We start from the raw sequence: 16,714 nt of genomic DNA, 5'->3' as shown, positions 1-16,714 counted from the left end.
TTTTCTGTATATTTGTATCATACACATTCAGAATCATACTGTATGTAGGTATGCATATTTTAATATATGGTGGTTTATATGTGTTCTTCCTCTCCTTTCTCTTCCAGGTGTGCTGTAAATAACCTCTGGACATTCTCTGCTATTGAGACGTCCTGATCGCTTGAGTCCGCTACAGTCCAATAATGCACCCCAGACAAATCTAGTTTGACTTTACTCCGTGCCCGTGTCGGTAGGTCCAGGTTTTGTCCATGGCTGGTCCTGCCTTAAATCAGTAACCGCTCAGTGCCAAGCTGGACCCGAAGACTCCACCTCCCCACACCTGGTCCTGCTCCTCTGCCCCGCCCCCTAAACAGCTGTCTGATCATATAGATCAGCTCCACGACCCAGGGCTCCAATTGGCCATCAAGGAGGAGGAGGAGTATGTCAGTGAGGCAAGTCTGCCGGCTGCACTCCAGGAGTTTACGGCCACCTACAGAGATGCAGAGACTATTACTGGTAATATAGCACGCACACGTTAATAACAAAATGTACTGAGATCTATCTGGCAGTGTTTAATCAGCGTTAAATGCATATAAATATATATTCAACTGTCAAAAATGCTCTTCATTTTGCTGTATTACTGTATTATATAGCAATAGAGGCCTGCAGTCTGAAATGGTTTGGGAATAAGCAAAGAGGAACATTGCAGTTTGAAGAAGACGTACTGTGAGAAACTGTCCCTCTCTCTGTGACCCTTTTCTAATGTCACATCCTGTCAGTAAAGCAGCTCCAGGGGACATCAGCTCTGTAGCCAGCATGTGAAAGAGAGAAGAGCTCCCAGTGGACAGTCTCTGTCAAGTATCTCACTCACCCCCCCCTTCTCTTTTTTTCCCTTTGTTATCACCCCTTCATGCATCTCTCCCATGGAGCAGAGGGACACTAATGTCTTGTCTCCAGTGGTCAGAGTTTAGTTTATGCTATGCCCCATCTCCTTTCTTTTCACAGTCTGGATGAGCCTATGTGAGCCAAATATGAGTCAAATAACATAACATATGAATGGATATTGATTCTAAATATTCTTTTGCAGTGATAAACATACAGAAGTCAACCCTAGAAACCTAAAAAAATGATTGACAGCAGCACAGGGCTGGAGTCTGCCATAGAGGCTTGGACCGCAGACAGTGCACTTCTACAATGTAACCTCCAAAGAAGACTCTTCAATGCAATGCAATAGTGCTAAGCCCCTATTTTATAAGGAGCTTAGGACCCTGAGGAACAGGAAAGACTTGGCCCATAGAGAGGAAAAGTGAACTGAATACAGCCTGGCCAAGAGCCATTTCAGCAAGGCCATAAGAGTTGCCAAGCACTTATACAGCACCAGACTAAATAGTCAGTCCAGCAGTGATTAAGACTATGGGAGTTGCCTATACACACATGCTAAAGGAAAAGGTCCTCCCAAGCACATACCTTCCCACCCTTTACCATGACCTCAGTTCCTGTCATTATCTTAAACAGCCAGGTCTCCTCATCCTCTACTCAGTAACAGCCAGGAAGCAATACGTAAAGATATGAGCAGTTTCTCATTGAGTTTCTCACCATAAACACTCAACTAGAGAAAACGCACACAACAGCAATAGAACCACTGAACCACCATGGAGATCTATCAGCTGTGGACAGAATTTGCTAGCACATTTTTTTGTGATATGTCTGGTACTCATATATCCTGTGATGGACTGTTCAAGCATCTCTTTAAATACAGTTATATGTAACAGTAGAGCGTGTGAATAAATGAGCAGGATTAGATTTCCTCTGTGATTTAAAAAAAAAAAAAAAAAAAATTTAATCCACTAACATCAGTGAAGTTGAGGACAGCCATATTGAAGATTTACACAGATGGTACTTTTGAATAGTTGATCACTTCACTATAGTCAGGGTGGCAGAACCTCATCTTAATACACTTCTTACACTTCTGCAGCCTTTTCTCCATAACAATTTAGGTAAAGCCTGACTTTACACTCCAGAGCTTTCTATGATACGTTTTCTTATTTCAGCTTCATTTTCAGCACTTTGACACTTTGAGTTTTATTCAGGTGAAGTAGTTGCTGAATGTTTGTCCACTGAATCTCCTTTTAGATTTGCAGATTCCTCGTTGCTAAGGGGTCACTTGTTCAGTTTACACCTACCTGGAAGCCCCTACACCTGCAGTAAATCCCTGGACTGGGAGGGGGCCTTAACTTTATCATGGATATTTCCTTTCGCATGCTGCTAAGGAACCCTGCATTGTGCAGTCAACTACAGTAGCCTTGCACAGCTCATTTGAAGCCTATAATATATAAAACAATAAAAACAATGAATCCTTGATTCCAACCGGTGTTATTGGCCACACAGACTCATGCTTGTCCTTACAAGAAACTGACTTGTTACATGTTGGTGCAACAACCCCCATAGTGCAACACTTAGGAGTGCAACACTTGTGTTTTGTAAATCGATATGGTGAAATGACATGCTGGTAATACCTACTGTCATCTGTTTGTCTCAAGAACAGGACAGTTGAGGAGGTGCTGCCATCTACTGGCATTTTAGAATTACTATAACAAACCTAACTTGCCATTCAAAATGAAGTACATATTATGTTACATTTAAGCATTTTACTTCTTGTCTCTATATGTTTTTTCTGTATCTGTCTTTCACTCTCTCCATCTATCTGCCTAGAGAAGCAAAGTTTGTGTGTGTGTGTGTTTAATTTCACTAAGTCCAGTGGATGAATGAGCACAAAGAGCTGAATAGAGCAGCTCATTGCCATGGAGCAGTTCCTGGGCGTGAGGTTAATTCTCCGTGGTTACCAGCCAGCGGTGATGCAAAGTGTTGAGTAACAGCGAAATTCTGGGATGCTTGGTGAGTAGAGAGTGAGATCGGGGAACAAGCCAGCAGACAGAAAGGAGACAGAGCAACAAAAAAAAAAAAAAAGACAGCGGACAGAGAGCTTGAGTGAGACTGAAGCAACGTTATGCAAGTGGACGAACAGAGTAGAATCCAAACTGCTGAGTTTGCTGCCTGACTCTAATTCAATCATGGCGTGCAAGAACATCCATTGTGCTGTAATGTTTGGATGAGGGCTTGGTTCGTGCTCACTGTTTGCATTATCACACACGCACACGTACTCACACACACAATAGAGAAGAAAGCCAAGTGACATGGGGTTGAAACCGTGCTGACCTGCTGGTGCTTCTATAAAGTGTAGCAGTGAACTATTGCAGCCAGTCAGTCAGTGCATTCAACTTAATTGGAGGAAGAGTGGTCGCTTTGTAGGATTCTGACTGAGGTTCATCACTCAAATGTAACCAAAACACATAAACTTACAGTGTTGCCATAGATACAGTGTTTCTGTACATGAACAGTCTGAATCATTAAAAGAGGAACAGTAAAGAGACTGGCTGGCTGCTTTCGTGACTGCAGTATGATAATCTTGACATGGTTTAACAGTCTTTTGAGTCTGAATATAATGTATTGACAACACTGGTGCTTGTGACAAATTTAACCTGATTCTTCTTTAGTCTAAATTAGGATCTAGAAGCCGCTTGTTTTCTCTTTGTTATCTGGGTTTGTTTTTCAAGTGGCAGTGCGGTAACGTTGGATGTTTACCTACTGATATGGCCACATGTCCTGTCATGTCCAAACAACCTCACTACAGTATTTTGGTTGTTTGTTGCTCTTTTGACAGTCTTTTACTGACAACTTGAAAAACTATGATGGTTTGAAGTATTTCATGTGATCTTCCAACAAAGATATTTCACTCATTTACTCTCTTTGTGTATTGTTAGACAAAAAAGTATCACTCTTTACTTACTGGTATCTATGCAACAACATTATGGAGCATTGAAACGTCTGCAGGGAAATGTCTAACAGATCCAACTAATCAACTTATTTGTGTAATCCGAAGCTGATATTTAGATTGGTATCTCTGTCAGGGGTCCAATGGTCAAACTCTCTCTACTCCCTCTCTACATGTACTTACCTCTTGGAGCATGTGCCAATAGATTCAAGATGCAGAGTCCAGGCCAAAGTTTAGGCTGAGTGTCAGTTGACCAAAGAGCAAAGTTGTGCTTAGTTGGTGAGTTTTGTAACGTAGGAAGAAACGATGTGAAGAGACATATATTGTGCAACAGAATGCCAAGCAAATTGTATGACATTGGTCTCAGTTTTCTGATTGTGTTGATCAAAATTTACTGGTATACTGGTAATGATACTTTTAATACAACAGTAACACTTCGGTGAAGGCACGTACACAAACCTACACACACACACACACACAGACACAGCAACCCAGTGACATTTGAACACCTTGATGATCGTGTAGGCTGCCAGTGATATTTGACCACGTTGACGTACTCTCCTGTATTTCATGTACGAACCCTCTGCCACCAGCGGCAGCTTTCAAATGCAGCCCAGGCCAATTCTGGACAGGCCTGTGCTGGAGCTGCATGACAAAAGCATTGCAGTGTTTGATAGACGAGGCTACAATAGGGAAACTAAGTGTAAGTGGATTATACTTTTTAACTGAAAAAAGGTAGACAGTCTAGAAAGCAGTATGCACCTGCTCCTTTACAAAAAAGTAAAAATTACAATGTATAATACTGTTTTATAATACACATTAAATCTGTTTCAATAGATAAATGTGTTTGTAGATGAAAGGGGCACATGGAAGATAATGTCCTCTCACCAAGAATCCACCAAGTGACTGAATTTGGAAAATTTAGAGTATGGCTGATTTTTGTGCTCTACTATGATCACATCCCAGTTTTCCATAGTTTCTCAGTCAGATTGTTTTTCTGGATTGTTTTCTTTGAGTTTCTAAAATAAAACCATTCGATCATTTGTTACTGTTTCTGTATGTCTAAACTACTTGCTAAATACCCAAACCACTCAGGTTTAATTAAAAACTGACTAGTGTAGCAGGACAAATTTGAACACGTGAATAAATCAGGTGCCATTCTGTGCCACACACGCTGGGATCTGCAGGATTACACTGGAAAGTACACTGTGATATTTTTGGCAGTTTCTCGGGTGCAGATCAGCTCACGTCATACAGGCCATGATTATGGCTTTAAAAGGACTAAATCTGTTTCCTAACCTGTTGCACAGTGTTTCACACTTGCATATTCTCTCTCTTCGCCACAGTGTTAAGTTACACTTCCTATGGCTCAGTCTGTCTTCATCACCTCAGGATATACAAATGAAACTTTTAATGTCTCTCCTTCTGGATAGGAAAGTTTAAAAAGAAAATACCACAAAATGTCTTTTATCAGGTCTGTGTCTCTGTGTATGGGTTTAATATGAGGAACTGTCTGCTGGGTGTCTAGAAAGTCAAACAGTAAAAACAGCAGGAACAGCTTCAGGCCTGCTGTTAGCTGTAGTGTGTTTATATTTGAGCAGGATAGGAAGAAAGAGAGGGAGTGCAGTTAGTACAGCTAGTAGGAAGGGAGGGAGGGAGCGAGGGAGCAAGCGTGGGGCGGTCCATGTGGATACCATCATTGGCATGTCAGGCATGACGAACCAGTTTGGCTCGGGTCTCTCCTCTTCACTCCTCCCTCCCCTCTTTTCCTCTCTGTCTCTTTCGCCCAGCGCCGTCCTCTAACTTTCAAGACCCTCTCCTTCTCCCTCTCCCCCTCTCTCTCTCGTTCTCTCGCTCTCTCTCGTGCTTCCTGTCTCTCACCCTCCCAACACTCTTTCCCTCTCTCTTCTCTGTGTTATTTCTTGCGACCTTGCCTTCTCCCGGACCAGTGGAAAATGTAATTGGCGGAGGGCAGAAGGGGCTGATAGTTGTCGGGCTTCGGGCACCATGAGTGAGTACGCTGTCCTTCTGCCAGTTTTTAGCGAGGTTTCTGATGAGTCCGGCATCTGGATAGAGTTTCTCTCATTGTCTGTATCTCCGTGTCTTCTCTTTCCTTTTGTTTGTTTTGTTTATTTCTGTCAGTGAGTCACTCAGCTGCTTCATCTCTTTGAAGACTTGAACAGTTGAGAAAGCCTCAGGGATTTGCTGTTACAAGTTTAAAAATATTTGTATTGCCAAGATTAAGTCTAGTTTTTTTTTTTTTTTTTTTTTAAACGGCTCAAACATTACACTGGGAATTGTCTGCAACAGTCAAAGCATTCTATAAAGGTTAAAGCCTGAATTGAGTTGAATTTATCTTAGAAAGGTCAACTTGGCTCTTAAACTTTACAGGAGGGGCAGCCATGTTGGACATAAGAGGTGCAACATTAACATGGATTAATAGTGGTTTGATTCTGTTTAGAAATGTTTTAGAAAAGTCATGTCCGTGGGATTCTATAGTCTTACACCGACACCCATGTGTGGTGGAATTGAATCCAGCCTGTAGGATTGTATGCCCTTCTCTTTTCACTAACCTAATTTAGATCCCAGTTCAGTGATACCACAGTTCACTGCACTACACATGCAGTGCCTGTGCTGGTGTGGGTCCGTTTGTAGAAGACACTTGTTTGAACATTGGCACTTCTGCATGATCTGGATTCTTCTTCATTGTTTACTAAAATAACGTCAATGGCTCTGTGTTGTCGTCCATGATTAGCAGTGTGTCCCTAGCCTTCAGAGCAACCTGGTATTGATTTTTTTTGCTGTGTGTCTGTCAGTCACACATGTTTATTGCTCGGACTGACAGCGTGACAGTGGACTATTCTTACATTTGAACTTGAACTCTCTTCCCCTGGTGGCTGCTGCTAATGTTGGTACTGTATGACCCTGCAGGTTCTTTGTTCCAGCAGTCTATATTTATATTTGAAGTTCGGCTTATAATTACATTTGAACTTGGACCTTCTTTTTGGTTATATCAGCTTTTCCTATTAATCCCAAACATAAAAGTTAAAAGCTTTCAGGTGCTCCTATTTAATAGATTAATGCTGCTGTTAATAAAGATGATCTATAGTTGCTGGTTATTGGTGTTCTGTTTTAAATACCAGAAAGCTGAAACATAGAAAACGCCATCCGCAGCAGTGTGTCAAGAAATCTTCACAAGTCAACAGTGCTCTGTTTACTTTGCACTTTGAACAGTCACGGGAAATGTTTTTTTGTCGTTGACAGCATTTTCCACTTGAGAAACCTGAATAAAACCTTTTGTAAGTGAACACAAATACTCTCATGCAAAGTACTTCTGTTGATTTGACAGAAAGAGATAATTTTAAACCTGAAAAAAAGATTGTCTTCATCAGACACAACACATACACACACTTTTTGGTGTCTCCATTGACCTTTTGTCAGAACACAGCACAGAATGCTTGTGCTATTATTATCCTCCTCCACATCCTATCAGAACTCATCATTGGGGGTTAGGGCACATTAGCCATATTTAATATCAATACTGGGAGGGGAGATTTAGTCATTCTGAGCAGCAGGATCAGGTTTGCTCAAGTCTTGTGTTCATTTAAGAGAGCTCACCTTCAGAACGTTGACATTAAATTTTACATAGCTTCAGGCTTTAAAGAGACATTTAAAAAAAATTTTTTTTTTAAAGAGTCAATGGTTTTGGATTTGACATTGGAGTAGTGTACAAAATGCACAATTGATTCCATACTTATTACAAAATTGAGGTATATCAAATACAATGTAGACATAATGACAAAAAGAAAGCTTACCAGAGCTGTTGGTTTTCTGCCATACCAGCTGAGCGTTTATGTAAAAGAGAGACTGTGAGTCATCATCACACTGCTAAATGGTGGCAAAACTAAGAAATACAGTACTAAGAAACAGTAAAAAGTCCCATTTCGAATACAAGTGGAATTGGTTGGTCTTGTAATTCAGTGTTGAATCTTCATTGGCTGTGCTTGCTGAATGATTCCCCAGCTGCTGTGTGTGTGTGTGTCTGTGTGTGTGTGTGTGTCCCTTTTTCAGCACAGTCAGTCATTCAGTCTGGATTAGCAAACTGTGAGAGACAGCATTGTTCGAGACACATGGACAGAGGGAGACAGACAGCAGAGAGCAACACAGCCAGAAATAGAGAGAAACAAAGGACATTATTTTTTAACTGTACGTTTATTCTCATTTATTCTGTGTACATGCTCATTCTGTCAATCCAAGAGCTTCTTTATTTCACATTTTTGTAATAGAAAAATAATTAAAAATCTGAATTTGCTGTCTGAACAGAGAGAATATACTCTTAAGAGTCCTAAAAGGGTGCTCTTTTAATAGCACACTAAACAGATTTGTGAACAGAGAGGCACATAGCTGAATGCTTAGGTAAGATTATTTAGTTTTTCCACAGCAGCACAAAAATGTAGCTCTGGTTGACTCATTGGTTTTTAGCAGAAGGCTGCTGTAGACTTTGTTGAGGAGAGTTTGTCGACCGGTTTGGCTGACATGTCAAAGATTTTCGTCATGTGATATATAAATGATTGCATTTCTTTTATTTATTTATTTTACCCAACAGGAAATTGTGATAAATACTGACTCTCTATCAGCAGTCTACATAAATATTAGAGAAATAAATACAAAGGAATCTTCCCTAAAACAATCTGACGCCATACAAGCTACATCAGTTTCCTCACATGTATACAAGAGACAAAGGCATGTGCTGTCAGGTTTGCATTGCTGTTTCATTACTATCCCTTGGGTTTTGATTTTTGAGTCAAGTATGAGTCAACTTGGTCTATCTAATATGAGCAGAGCTGCACAGTTCAGCCCCACTCCAAATAAGATTTGATTTAATTAACTGACAATGCAGATTGACTGAAATGACCCGAGGCTTCATTTTTGAGAGCTACAGAGCAGATTCATGAAGTGGTGGGTTAGTTCCTCAATTGACCACTAGAGGGCGGACTATCCCTTCAGTTTTAACAGACTGCAAACATCTTATTGAGTTACTTTTCAAATAAAGAGAGGTTGTCCAGTCTATAATATTAAAAAATACCCAGAACTGACACAGTGTCATGACCAGACTTCTGTCCCTGCTAAAGACTGTTTATGTATCAATTATGTTTGTATTACGTTTACTTATTAATGTTATTGCCTATAAAAAAAAACACAATCTCTCTTTGTGTCTGTGTAGATGTGTGTAACAGTACTGATTTGCCGGAGCTTGAGATTATCAGCCTTTTGGAGGAGCAGCTGCCAGTCTACAAGCTGAGGGCAGACACCATCTTCGGCTACGACCAAGATGATTGGCTGCACACGCCACTGGTGGAGCCTGACTCTGCCCTCGACCTGACTACTGAGCAGATAGAGGAGACCCTCAAATACTTCTGTAAGTTGATCAGTATAGTATTCAATTTTCTTCTAAATGTGATGGTGATGATTGTTGACTTTTTGATTTTTAAATTTTTTTTTATAAAGTGCTATTCTTTTTAAAGCAATCTCTTTCTGTCTACTCTCCAAATCTGTGCTCAATTGTTTTATGAGCCAACATCATTTGTAACACGCCCCCCTTCTCAATTATTATCGTCTCCCAATTGAAGAGCCATTATTTCCTCATGGTAGACATCAATATGTTAAGAGTGTTAACATCAATCCTATGTCAAAAACTAAGGATAGAAAATTAGGTTTCTAAAGTTAACCTTCAGAAGCTTTAATCAGAGAGTAACAATGAGGATTAAAGGCTGAGATTTAAACAGTATACTGACCTTCAGAGATGAGGAAAAAGTCTGGTCACAGCAGCTGGTCATGGTTGCCACAACAAACACGGGTCTATCTCGCTCTCTCTGTTGCTTGATGTTGTGCTCTTTCTTGCACTCAGTTTTTATATGCACGTGTCAGCGCTCGTCTTATCAGACTAAGTGCTGCCTCGTACTTGTCATGTCTGCCAGCTGTATAACACAAACACACACACACACACACACACACACACACACACACCCATATAATAAATAAACACACGTGCATACACTGCACACGGCAAACCAAGGGAACATAAAGTAGATTTACCATCAATTATTCAGTTATTGGTTCAATTATTCAGTTATTGGTTCACGAATAGTGACTCAGGGTTAAAAAAAATTGTTTCTAAAAATAATTCAAGCACCTCTATAAATAACCTGTACTGAGAAGTGTAACTTCACCTCGTTGCCCCATGCAGACATGGTCACATTGGCCTTGACATTTGTGTGAGAGCCGTCCAGGCTAACAGGGTACGACAAGGTCACATTACATAAGACATATTATGAGATGTTCAGCAGGAGGTGTTTTGCTAAACAGTCCACATTGTTTTTTTTCCCTTTTATAATGGAATTAATTTGCCATATACAGTACAGTCCTCCCACCCATTCCTCCTCCTCCTACTCCTCCTCCTCAACCCTATTGGAGTCATGTTGCTCCTCATTATTGCCTCAAACAGATGGCTGGGTATCGACAGCCAAGGGGCCATGGTGTATGAGTGCTAAAGGGTCATATTGGTTTCATTCTGGCAGAGAAAATATGTTTCATATACATCTTTACCATGAGCTTCATTTGGTTTTGGGGATTTTTTGTTTAAGAACAGAGTAATATGCACAACATACTGTAGTGGTTCATTCATTATGTATGCAACCTGCTACATGAGGCTGATATGTTCAAGGAGATGATGACATGGAGGCAACTGACCAATAGGGAGCAACTGCATGTTGTGATGACATCACACCCACATGTCTCAGCAGTCAGAGTATAACAGAGGAGACGGGGTGTCTGGTGGACAGACATTAGATCTGTCATGTACATGGTGATAAAGATGATCAACCATGTGAAAGGGTTTTTTTGTGCAATTGACATAGATGAAGTCTTTCTTTTAAAATGTGTTTTTATATACTTTTGTGAAAAAAACATATTGCCTTGTCATGGGTTATTTTATTTTGCATTTAGATATGCATACACACACATGCTATTGTTTTCAAGGCTAGTATTTTATAATTGTTTGGGTGTAGCAACTGTGAGCATTTACTTGTATTTGTATAATAGTGATATTTATCATGGAGTTATCCATGTAGTGACCACTGTGTTTCTGTACAATAACACACCTATCAACTGTAACTGAATCTGTAACTGGAGGCTGATGTAACATCACTATAGACAGTTATATGACCTTTCTGGTTCTTTAAGCATCAAACTGTGTGAAAGTTGCTTTATTAGCAGGATTCAGTTTTTCACACATCATCATAAACATGTGTTGTTAAAGCAAACTTGCTCTCTGTAAGCACCGGTTTTGACAGTTTGAAGGTAGCCTGTTAGCTAGTCCTGGTCGTCTTTTAGCTCCATCCTGCTAATATCAGAATATACAGAGTTCTACGTTCCATAACATGCATTGCTTCAGTCTCGTTCTGCTCTTTCAAGCTGGTTGACATTGGATTTTGTTCCTATTGTCATTGAAATGAACCTTATTTGCATTCTTTTTTTTCTACCATGATGACACATCAGCTTTTTGCCTCCCATACACTGTGCTTCTTTCATCACTCCACAGCTAAAATAACCAATCCCCGCACACCCATTGTGTTCATTCAGTTATCCACGTCACCTCTGCCAACGCTACACTCTCCTGCTTTTACATGCTGCTCATCCTCAGGCCTTGGAGTCTGAGCCTGGTACTATAGCAACCACACAGAAGGACAAAGTAGAGGAGAGGAGGGGGGAGATGCTGACATACAAATGGAGGGCGGGAGCGAGCAGCTGATACTGCTCCCTCTGATTGGCTGTGAACACTCTCAAGCTCTGCCCACCCTACTGTGTCATGGTTCTCATCATTTCTGCTGCAAAACCCGTGACTGCTGCTGCTGCTGCTGCTGCTGCTGCTCGCTTTCAGTCTCTGTATCTCTCTATTTATTGAGTCATTGTGAGAGATGCGGTGGTCCATGTGGAGAACCAGAGCTGTCATTGAGCAAGGAATGTTACAAAAGAGAAGACGACTTTCGTAATATGGCCTTGTGAAGACGAAACTCGGGCAGAGGACAGAGCGGCAGGAGCAGAGGAAGATTGATCAGAAGATATAAACGGATGGGGGCATGAGAGGACAGGAGCTGACATGTTTGCTGAAGGTTTGGAGTGACTGAGTGGAAAACTGAAAGATCAAAAGACAGAGACAGCACAGATTGAGGGAAAATTGCCAATCTCAGCTGGTACATATTGCTGAAACTGTAAAGATCTAAACAATGGACAAAAGGGAAATAAAGTGACCATGTTCTTACACTAATTACAACTGATGACGCAAGTAACCGTTCCCGGAGATGACATGCAGAAATGTCACCTGCTCCACAACAAATATGGAGCATAATATACTGACGGTTTGCCGCTAATGAGTGTGGAACAAAAAGGACATACGATGATACTGGACAGACTCTCGCCAACAATAAAAACTGTGTGCCAGCTGGTAACTGCTAAGCATGCTGGGATAGCAGAAGTGGGCACCGACTGATTGACCAACGGACACTATCCGTGGCTTCAAGACCCTAGTTGAAAGCTGGTAATCTCTGAGCATGCTGGGACATTGGATTTGCCAGAGATGTTACAGCTAAGAATGCTGGGATATCAGAAACAATACAGCTGTGTGTCAGAGTGGTGAGGATGAAGAGACGAGGCCAGAGATTTGTCAAGGCAGACTACTATGAACTGGACTGGTACTATGAAGAGTGTACTGATGGTAAGACCATTTCATGCAATGGTATGTAGTTGAATGGTCCGCTCAAACTACCAACTGGACTGGTGCAGGTGATAAGAGATGGATTTTATAAAAACTACACTACTTTTTGTTGGGTAGTTGATGAGACTAAAGTACTTTACTAAAGTAAAGCACTACCAGCTGGCCTGCTATTACATGCGATCGACACTACATGGATTTCAATGTAAGCTGTCATTGAGGTTGTGTCATATATACTGTATATGATTATGCAATCACGGTTGTAGTGAAACAGTACAGTACCAAAACAAGACAAGAACTGTCTATAAACTACAGTAGCACAATGAGAGAACAGTTTGTTGCAAGTTAATCAGATTTCGATGTATGTATGATGTAACTGTGCAAGAAACAGACAAATAAATGATTCGCTTTAAGGACGGTGCCACTGTGCTGTTACACTGTTTGATAACCACTGGCTAGGTTTTGTAACATGTCCTCTGATGACAGATGGACAGACAGAGGTTAGAGTGAAGAGAGGTAGTTTCTGGATTAAAGCGGATCAATCTATATTCAACAACATAATAGAATAAAAGTGGATTTAAAGACAGGGCAAACAGCCATGTTAAAGGTGTAGCTACAGCAAACAGCGGCTGCTGGATACAGTAGGGGTTGTAACAGGTGCTGTGTGGCTTCTAAATAAGGGCAGAGGAGTAGCTTATATGACTAACTGTGGGTGTACTGTAAGTGTTGAACGTGGGACTGGAGATTGTTGTGTTTCCTCTTGTCGGAATCTTTTGATAGTTTGATCTAGTTTGTTATTACAGTCGGGAAACAGGGAGGCTAGACAAGCTCATATGCCAACCTGGAGAGATTTACAGTTGTGACAGGGAGCAAAAACTCAATTTAGGTAGGCAGGTAGATCATCTGAATGAAAAAATAACTGAGCTAAAGGAAGCTATTTCAGCCAAGAGAAAGTTAAAGCTGTGAAATAATTTCCATATCAGGCCATTTGCAATATTCTTAACATATAAATAACTGTTTTTAAGGATTTGGAACTGGCAAAAAAACACAAATGTTAAGGTCATGGCAATCAAAAAGAAACTGAGCTGTAAAATTGCCCATTTACTTTTATGTATATATTATAGAATTCGGTGCAGTGATGTCCATTTATGTAATGTACCCCAGTTTGTGTTATTGTCTTGCAGTAGCTACAGTATGTAACCTGTGTGGTAATGATTCTACAGACTGATCCAAACACACAGCCCTGACATGTGGTGGATTCATGGTCATGTGATATTACAGCAGAGGTTGGTTTATTGCCAGCCTTTTGGCACTGCCTCTGGCTCTTTCTTCCTCTCTCTGGGCATCTTTCAACCCGTGTCTGTGTCTCTCCTCTCTTGTCTTGTAAAGACAGTTACTTATGGCGGTGACATTTATGTGCTATTTCATTCATTTCGTTCAATACAGCCGTAATTACTTTCCATTTGTCTGAAAACGGGTACATTTTTGTGGAAGCAGTGATCTGTTGGTTATACACACTACTATGCATGTGTGTCAGGGATGCTCAGTGTTACATAAGTTGGAGGCAGCGCAGCACCTCCTTCAATGTGAGCTGTGCAGCTTAAACGACTGCAATGTTATTCAGCTGTGGCAGCTCGCCCAGATTTGATTCCCAGTCTTTGTTGATTTGACTTTTTGGAGACAAACACTCCCTTGAAGGCATTTACAGAAGATTTTACAACTGTGCTCGATGCCGAAATGATCAAATAACAGATGACAAGGAGTGTACGGTTTCTTTGATAAATCTTCCTGCACAGTATGGAAGCAGACATAGAAAGCAGCTCGTTTGGCCTTATTCTGAGATATACAAGGGAGGGATGTGGAAGTGGGTTGGCTTATATTTAGCCCAATGATTTGTATGTCGCTTTTAGCCACTCCTGTCGATCGCAGCCTGCCAGATATTATGTAGCACTTTTTGAAGCCTTCAAATCAAATGACTGGGTAGATAGAGGACAGAGGATAAAGGACTTTGGCTGAGAAAGAAGGAGAATTCCAGTAGAGATGTGACAGTTGTCTGGTACAAAAGATGTGCTTTTGAGCTCTGCTTCCACTCATTAGAACTGTCAAATATGACATCGCCACATGATGTCAGTGTTTAAGTTTTAACCTGATTTTACTGATAGAAACCACTGCAAACCAATTGTGTTTATTTCAGATACCAGCTTTCAAAATATCCATGGATGAAAATAATTCAGTTATCACTGAAAAATAAATATAAAGTCTAATAAATGTTGAAAGTTGGTTCAAATATCAGTAGGAAATAACTTGTTGTGTTTTAGAAAAGTATTCAAATTAATCAGCAGGTAGGACAAAAAGTAATTCCCATCCTGTCGCTGTTTTGTTGGTAATGTAGCATCAAAGGAGACAATGACAAGTGACTGTAATAATGCAATATGAAACAATACCAAAAGTCTTCTAGTGTGATTTATACAGGTCATTTGCTCAAGTGTTTGTGTACTAATTCCATGTTCAATTTTGTAATTTTCCTTGAAACTTAACTCTTGAAAATAGACTATTGAAGTGAAAGTGGAGAGGATGGGGAGGTGGTGGGTGTATTAGAGAGGGTGGGGAGGAGAACAAACAGTTGGAGTGTAAAGAGTGAATGTGACCAGAAAAGCAATGGGAGAGCTCAGGAGCACTGAGTGGCGTTTGTGCTGGACTCTTTTGTTGCCTGCACTATTGCATTCACAGGACTATTGAGTGAAGTTACTCAAGCGTGCTGGACGGTACTGAGCTGCCATCAGTTTCTAGACCAATTACAGTAATTATAACAGTTGAGCAGTCAGTAATGAGCAGAAATCTGGACTGCTTTGATGTGGCACATCTTACGAGTCTTACTAGCTCAGCTCAGATAAACATCTAACCTGCCCACTGACATGCTTTATATACTGTACAGTTACTCTATTCGTCTTTTATTAATTTAAAAAAATATGGAAAGTGTGAAGGTATATTATGGAAATACTGGCTTTATGTTTTAAAAAAACAAACACTTGATACTAAATACTACTTTTTATATATGCTAGTCATTAGCAATCTTGTTTTCATGCATCACCTTTAGCAACATTTACATGGACGTGCATCCAGGCCGGCCAATTACTGTATTTTATGGCAAAGCAATATCAGTAGACATTCTGTTGATGCCTAACCGCAGGGCGTCAAATGAACCCTGTCAGTGATGTAATAGAGGTCACAATGAGGTGGTTACCTTAATGGTAAATGATCAAGCCATAAAGAAGTCTATCAAAAGATCCGTTGACTAACTAGGAATAATAAACTACTTGCCTCAGTATCTATAAAACTTCCTTTTCACTGTCCATACTTTTTAGATTTGCCATTAAGGAAACAACTGCTAGAGATGGCTTAGAAATTTGGCATTGGACTTTTTGTGTCTATCCTCCAGAAACACATATTTGAACATGATGCACAGTCTGGTGAACCGGAACCAGTTTGGTATTTAGTTGACTCATTTGAAATGTGTTTTCAAAGTGTTTTTTTATGGTCTTGTAAAATCAGACCACTTGATTGCAATACACTGATCTTGTTACCTATTTAATTGATTTTGTGAAGTACTTTCTTCTTATAGAAAGTTTCAGCAAGCATGTCTGCAGTTTAGGAAAGAGGCAGGTTTAATGGGTGAAATCCCTTTGCTATCATATAGCTCCTGTTCCACCCACTTCATGGAGAGTGCAAGCAGTCACGTTTTTATGTAGTCAATTATTCAAGTAATTATTCAAAGATGTACAACAGTCTCAAAGCCCTGCCTCTGTAACTGCTTCTGGTCCAGAAATAGTTCCTGCTGGAGCTCTGTTTCATGTCTTTCCAGCCCTCAGTGTTTTAGATCTAACTCAGATTCAGGCAAAAGTAATAGTCTGCTTTTCATTACATTTACGTTAAGGGAGAGAGAGGATGTTTACATTCTTTAGATGTTTGTCCATTATCTTCACTTTACAGTACAGAGCTTATTAAACTGGGGTTTGAAAATCCCTTTATTCATTTGCTCAAATGCCTCCCTCCGGCCCACAGTAAGCTGATATGTCAGGGATCTCACTCGATGCTACAGTCAACAGGTTAAATGTGCAAAAACATCTACCTGT

At 40.4% G+C, this 16,714-nt stretch overlaps 1 protein-coding gene across 3 annotated transcripts in view; it reads left to right on the top strand.

Moving 5' to 3' along the window:
• Positions 1-305: 305 nt before the first annotated feature.
• The window catches only part of trak1a (trafficking protein, kinesin binding 1a), a 36,388-nt gene continuing 19,979 nt past the window's right edge, over positions 306-16,714 (top strand). The window contains exons 1-2 of one of the 3 annotated variants that reach the window (XM_062421983.1): positions 306-495; positions 9,036-9,230. Coding sequence is in view for 1 of the 3 variants with exons in the window: in XM_062421984.1 (XP_062277968.1) it covers positions 5,819-5,822; positions 9,036-9,230 (199 nt within the window). In the remaining 2 variants the exon portion in view is untranslated. Of the gene's footprint in view, positions 496-5,641; positions 5,823-6,663; positions 6,724-9,035; positions 9,231-16,714 lie in introns of those variants that run through there. The other 2 variants (XM_062421984.1, XM_062421985.1) reach the window with 2 other exon arrangements.

The sequence above is a fragment of the Scomber scombrus genome, chromosome 7 (genome assembly GCF_963691925.1).
Source record: "Scomber scombrus chromosome 7, fScoSco1.1, whole genome shotgun sequence".
Lineage (NCBI taxonomy): Eukaryota > Metazoa > Chordata > Actinopteri > Scombriformes > Scombridae > Scomber > Scomber scombrus.
This window is presented reverse-complemented; position numbering and strand designations above follow the sequence as displayed.